The following is a 7041-nucleotide window of genomic DNA, read 5'->3' as shown; positions in this document are numbered from 1 at the left end:
CGCGGTCGGGTGAAAGCCGGGGTGAAGTGGAAGGAGAGCGCCTGGCTGCTGTGCGATTATTACCTGCCCTACGCGCTGGGCGGCGGCTACGTGATCTCCGCCGACCTGGTGCGCTACCTGCGCCTCAGCAGGGACTACCTGAACCTGTGGCAGAGCGAGGACGTGTCCCTGGGCGTGTGGCTGGCGCCCATCGACGTGAAGAGAGTGCACGACCCCCGCTTCGACACCGAGTACAAATCGCGCGGCTGCAGCAACAAATACATCGTGACTCACAAGCAGAGCATCGAGGACATGCTGGAGAAGCACCAGACGCTGGCCAAGGAAGGGAAGCTCTGTAAGGAGGAGGTGAAACTCAGGCTTTCCTACATGTACGACTGGGGAGTGCCTCCCTCGCAGTGCTGCCAGAGGAAGGATGGCATCCCCTGAACGCCTCGGGAAGAAGGCTCAGGATGGTGGACTCTGGTTGCTGTTACGCGGGGAGAATCCCATTAAAATGGAATTCTTGCCTCAGTTTCTCCCTCAGAACATTGGGCCCAAGGCTTTGGGATGCAGGCCTGGCTGGATTTCGGGAAGAGCAGAAGCCTGGAATCTCCCACTCCATATCCAAGGACAGACTTCCCAAATCCCAGCCCGGTGCTGTGGATCCATAATTCCAGCTGAACTGAGCGGGAAGAGCTGATAAAATGGAATTATTGCCTTGGTTTCTCCCTCGGAAAATTGGGAACAAATGATTCCCCTCAGGCACCGATCCCAAAGGCTTTGGGGTGCAGGCCTGGCTGGATTTAGGGAAGAGCAGTTAATTGGAGTCAGGGTTAATTACTCTGAAAAAGATTTTGCACGACTCACTCTGTCACCCTGACACTCCCTGAGAGCTGCTGACGTGGCATGGTTAAAGATGCTTAAAAAATAAAATAAAACAAGTGCCAGAAAGCAGAGCAAGAGGTCAAATGCCAGGATTAAAGGCAAATAAAAGATGTCAAAACACAAAAAGTAGAGAAAAGGGGGGAGAGAACTGGAATGAAAAGTTGGAACAGATTCTGAGGTTGATTTACTAAAGGTCATGCTAAGTTTTGATGCTGATAAGACTAAAAGGAGGCTGCTGTTTATTCCTTGGCAAGGAAATGCCAGCTTGGCAAGGAGGGAAGAGCCCAAATTGGGAGCAGATTATTCCAGAGGGTGGGAGCAGGGATCAGCTTTTCCTGGGATAGCTGCAGGGAGAGCAGAGAATGGAATCATTCTGTTTGCTCATTTGTCTTGTTTTGCTCTCTGAAAGGCAATGTACATAAATCACCTGGCTGCTCCAAAGGGAGGTGGCTGAATTTTGGCAGAAATTAAATTTATTCTTATTTTGGGAGAAGATTTTTTGGCTTTGCAAAGCCTCCAGGTGTTGTTTTGAGCTTATTTCCCTCCAACACTCACTCAAGAACTCCCTGGCTGCTCCAAATTTAGGTTTATTTTTAATACAAATGAGCAAAAATTGATCAGTAGGAGTTCAAAAACCATTTGCCCAAGGGTGGGGATTTAAGGTATAAAAGTGAAATTTGTGCAGTCAAGAGAAAAAGGTTCCCCCCACCCCAAAAATTGAATTTGGAGAACTTTTATTTCTCTTTTCAGCACACTAAAAAATCACATTCAGGTGCTCCAAGCTGGGGGAATTCCCTCCTCCTCTCCAAAAATTCCTTGCAGAGGAGCTAAAATTGAATTAATTATCAGTGACACGTCCAAAATTTGGGCTTTTCCCCTCAGTCCTGCCTACACCAAAACAGAGCTCAGGCCTCAGACAGGATTTCTTTAACTCCAAACCTGGAATTCCAGCCTTTTCCAGGGGCAGCTGCTCCAGAGTTTCCCCAGTGCCCTGTGCCAGCTGCAGCTCCTGCAGTGTGAGCAGTTTTTACTTTGGAAATGTAAAATTTCATTTTTTAAACGTCGTTTTGGTGAGGGTTTTTTTTTGTGTGTGTGTTTGTTGCACTCTGCACTTTCATTCCCGTTCCATTCCCTCCTTCCCAACTCTGGCTGGAAGAGACAAATGGCACAGAAAAATTGAAAATAAAACAAGTGCCAATTTCTCTTTCTTTTTTCTTAGCAAAATCAGGAATTTTAGGAATTAGGAATACCAAAGGGATCAGCTACATTGGAATTTTTTTTTTTTTTGTTATTCTTCTTTTAATTAATTAATTACTGAAGATCAAAAATCTTCAGAAGATTTTTTTTTTTAATTTTCAAGGCTTTTTTTCCTAAAACAAAACTAAAATCCTGCAAAAACTCAATTATTTTAGCATGTTGAGCTCAATTATTATAATTATTATTCTAATAATTATTATTATAATGCATGCATAGGGATTACCAAGGAGTATTTTTCCCCAAATATCCTGTTCCAAAGCAGGAACTTTCCAAGATGTCAGCAACTTCCAGTTTTTTAAACATCCATTTGCCATTTGAGGTTCATCAGTGTTGTCTGTGTCATGATAAATTACCTGTAATGTGAATATTTATTTATAATTATATTTATTTATCATTCTTGCCAGTGTATTCTCTTTATTTTCCCAGAAAAAAATACAAATAAATCAATTTATTCCCAGAATAACATCCATTTTCCCGTTATTTTATCCACCTTTACCCTTTTTTCCCAGGAAAATTACAAATAAATCCATTTATCCCCGTCATAACCTCTATTTTCTCATTATTTTATCCCGCTCAGCCTTTTTTTCCCTGGAAAATTACAAATAAATCAATTTATTCCCATCAAAACATAAATTTTTTCTATTATTTTATCCATCTGGCCCTTTTTTCTCAGGAAAATACCAAATAAATCCATTTATTCCCAGAATAACATCAATTTTCCCATTGTTTTATCCACCTTTCCCCTTTATTTTCTGTGGAAAATTCCACCTGGGAAGCAAAACCAGGTGAGGATGAGGCCAAATTATTTTAAAAGAAATTTCACCCCCCCCTTGATTTCCTTGGAATCTTTAATCCTCAGCATTCCAATATTTTTAAAATCACTTTTCCTCCAAATTTCAAACATTCCACCCTCAAACAAACAACTCAAACTTCCCTCAAAAATGAAAATAAACGGATTTTTGCCCATAAATAATTTGGGATAACGGGTTTTGCTGTTGGAGCAAAGGGATCCTTTTGGAATTTGTTCCCAGATTTTCCTGCCTGTCCCAGGCAGTCGCTAGATGTCACTCCAAGCCTTTGGAAGTGTGAATTCCTTAAAAAAAAAGGAATTTAACTGTTTAAAACCAGATGTTTGTGACTAAAATCGGGTGGTGGGCTCCGATTTTAACAAAAAATAATTGGGGGAAAAGGGAAAGGAGTTTTCCAATTAAAACATGGAATTATTGAGGATGGAGCCACCGTGTTTTTCCATGGAATCCATTGATGAGCAAACCTAAAGAGAAACCTTTGAAAAAGTCCCTAAAATACAGGAAAATTAATACAATTATTGAAATTTCATTAAAATAATGAAAACCATTCCTGGATTTTTTTAAGGAACAACTCAACCCAAAATCCCAGTCCCTGTGTCCCCTTTTAATCAGGAATTTTTGGGGTTTCCTCAGCTGAAAATTCCATGGATTTGAGCTGGGAAATTTCATTTTCCAAAATTCCCAAACCTGCCCATGTGTGGCCCCTGCTCCAATTTTTGGGATGATTAAAAACCCTGATTTAAATTAAAAATTCTTATTAAAAATTATTAAAAATTTACTCACACTCCAGGAGCTTCCCAGGGGACTTTGTGGGATTGGGAGCCGATTCCTCTTTTCAACAGGAAGATTCACCTGGATTAGATGCTGGAATTAAGGGGAAAATTAGAATTCTCTTTTATTTGAGGAACATCTCCTCATGGAAAACATGGAAAAACATGGAAAAAGGTGGGAAAAAGTGGAAAAACATGGAAAAATCTGGACACTGCTCCAAGTTTTGAAGAAAACTCAGGAATCCATGATCCCACAGATCCAAAGAGCTCTGGAGGTGCCAAGGAGTGCCCAGGAAGTTGGGAAGGAACATCTCCTGGTGGAAAACCACAATTCCCACTTTCTGGTGGTCCCCATCATTCCCTGCTTCCCTTGACAGCCAAAATCCCAGGAATGTCAGCCCTGTTTATTTTCCACTCTCCAGCTCTGGCCCAGTGGGGCAGCTCCCACAAAGCGCAAGATCCACGAGGAACAGAAAAGGCTGGAAAAAGAATAATTCTGATTTTTGGAGGAAAGGAAAACATCGTCGTTGCCGCCGGTGATCGATGGATTTGGGGCGGTGCCAGAGGGCTTGGAATCATCACAGCACAAACCACTGGAAAAAACATTTATCCCGAGCTGCTGCTGGCCAGGACAATTCCAAATATTTACTTTAGGTGTTGATTTTAGGGAAGGACTCGAGCCAGGACTCTGGATCTGGATCTGCCAAAATCCTGATGCTTGAGGTGCTAGGAGCTGGAATTTGGGGCCAATCCTTCTGATTTTATCTTGGGTAATTATTTCTCCTTCTTTCCATGCCCTGATGCCACAAAAATGAGTGTCCTGCTCCCCCTTGGGAATGTGCTGGGCTGGATCCAGGGTGAATCCATGGCTTTGCTAAACTGAAATCCCAGACTGGGAATCATTTTGGAGTTTTTTTGCAGTTTCCTGGGTGACTTTTTCCCTGCTGGGATTTGCAGCTCCTCAGAGTCCAGAGCTCTGCAGATCCTGCTGTCCCTTCCCAAATCCCGCTGTGAAAAACACCGTGAGAATCTTCAGGATTTTCCCAATTTGAGGTGCTGTGCATAACAACTTGGAAAAATTTGAATTATCCTGCTTTTCTTTATCATTCCCTTTAATTCCATAGGAATTCCTGGCTAGGAGGAAATTTTGGGGTTTTTGTGGGATGGGGGTGACTCAGCTGCTCCTTGGAGTCTTGGAATTAAAAATCCAGGAAAAACCTTCCAAGATACAAATCCAAGCATCCACCACTAAACCACGTCCCCAAGTGCCACATCCAGGGGCTTTTGGGATGGGGATCCACAGGTTTTTGGGATGGTGACCCACAGGTTTTTGGGATGGTGACCCACAGGTTTTTGGGACACTTCCAGGGATGGGGACTCCACCGCTTCCCTGGGCAGCCCATTCCTGTGGTTGTGCACCCTTTCAGTGAGGAAATATTCCCAAATATCCAATCTAATCCCAGCCTGGTGCTGTGGATCCATAATTCCAAAGGAATTGGGTGGGAAGAGATGATAAAATGGAATTTTTGCCTCAGTTTCTCCCTCAGAACATTAGGAGGAAATTGTTCCCCTCCGGCACCGATCCCAAAGGCTTTGGGGTGCAGGCCTGGCTGGATTTCGGGAATTCTGCTTACCTCCCACTTTATAAAATTCCAGCCTGGCTCCTGGAAAGCTCCAGGGCTGTGGCTGGGAGGTTTCTGAGGACAGGGAGTGGGATAAGAAAACAATAACCAGGATCCGATTTCTGCGGAGCCCCGGGAGGAGATAATTGGAGTCTCCGAGAGCTGCTGATAAGATCAGCCTCAGTTGCTATTTTCAGGCTCAGACGGCAGGGCTGGAGACACCGAAATAAATCCCAAAACCTGAGCTGCAGGCTCCCGAAGAGCTCTGTCTCCAAGGAAATCCATAAATATTGCAAGGTGTGGGACAGCGGGACCAGCCTGGCCTGGTTTTTCTTGGGGGCACCGCAGGGGAAGGACTGAGGGGGAAAAGGAGGAATTAAGGAGGAAAACGACTTTTTTAATTCCAAGAGGGAATTTAAAAACCTGCAATTCCTGCCGGGAAGGAGGCAGGGAATACCCAGAGCCCGGGGCAGGAGGCGGGAAAAGGAATTCCTGAGCGGAGTCAGCATCTCCTGATCCTGGCGGTGGCTGCAGATGGGACCTCAGGCGTCACCTGGATGGAGAGAAAATAAACCCGGATTAGAAAATTCGGAGAGGGATTGATTCCCAAGCTCAGGCTATTCCCTAATTCCATGATTCTGGGTGTCCTAGTGCCTCCATTCCCTGAATGATCCCCGATTTCCCTGGAGGGGTACACGCAGCTCCTTCCCTGTTTGGACAAAATGTGGGATTTGGGGATGTCCTGCAGGAACAGGATGGGAACTGGTGATCCCGTGGATCCTCCCAGCTCAGGATATTCCCCATGGGGATGAAAATTCCAGGAAAATGCGCCCATTCCTTGGATGATTCCTGGTTCCCCGCAGCCCTTCCCCGCAATCAGGGAGTGTTTATCCCAGCACTTCCCTTTCCATGGGAGCTTTTCCATGGCTTTTCCATGCCTTTGCAGACATCAAACAGCTCATTTCCCTTGGCTTTGGTCCGTGAAATGGGCTGGAACAGCGGCTGTAAACAACTGCAGCAGCAACGCTGAGGTTGATTTAAAAGCCAGGAATTTTTGGGGTTTTTTTCCCCCTCTCCTTTTTTAACGCTTTAAATCCAAATTTTTCCACAGCTTTGCCCGTTCCCCTCTCTGGGAAGGCAAGGAAAATACAAAATTCAGGATAGAAATTGGGATGAAATGATCCTTAAGGGGTTCTTAGGATCACCCAGCAGTGCTGGGAATTCACATCCTGCCCTGGTTGTGAATGGGGGACCCAGGTTAAATGGAAATAGGAATTTTTTCCCTATTTTTTCATTTTTCTGGGCAAATCCAGAACAATCCAGGGAAAGGAGATTTTTATTGTAGTTGCCCTGGGGAACACCAGCACCCAGGTGGTTTTGAGGATCCTAAAGGGCTTTTCCAACCATAGATTCCCAAATTTAGCAGGGATTGGGACCCTCAAGAGCACAGCCATGAACCCACCTGGATTTCCAGCCAGAACTGGGGAGAATTTTAACATTCCTGTGCTTCCCCTTGCACATTTTGGGGCTCAAAACTCCCTGTCAGAGCTTTTTTCCTCTCATTCCCACAAAGAAGTGGGAATTCAGAGGGAAAATCCTGTGTTTGGGACTTGGGCAGGATATAGAATACAAATTAATGAATTCTTTGTAACTATTAAGATAAGAAGATAAGATATAATAAGATATATAATATAATATAATATAATATAATATAATATA

The 7041-nt window shown here is 44.1% G+C and overlaps 1 protein-coding gene across 1 annotated transcript; it reads left to right on the top strand.

Annotated features, from left to right (window-relative positions):
* Positions 1-3: 3 nt before the first annotated feature.
* B3GALT6 (beta-1,3-galactosyltransferase 6) lies at positions 4-2584 on the top strand (the record flags this gene model as incomplete). Its single annotated transcript, XM_005427679.3, has 1 exon — positions 4-2584. A coding segment is annotated over one exon (423 nt), but the record flags the coding sequence as incomplete, so codon positions are not given.
* Positions 2585-7041: the final 4457 nt, after the last annotated feature.

Source organism: Geospiza fortis, unplaced genomic scaffold, assembly GCF_000277835.1.
Source record: "Geospiza fortis unplaced genomic scaffold, GeoFor_1.0 scaffold662, whole genome shotgun sequence".
In the NCBI taxonomy this organism is placed as follows: Eukaryota; Metazoa; Chordata; class Aves; order Passeriformes; family Thraupidae; genus Geospiza; species Geospiza fortis.
Note: the sequence above shows the minus strand (reverse complement) of the source record. Positions and strands in the feature narration are given on the sequence as shown.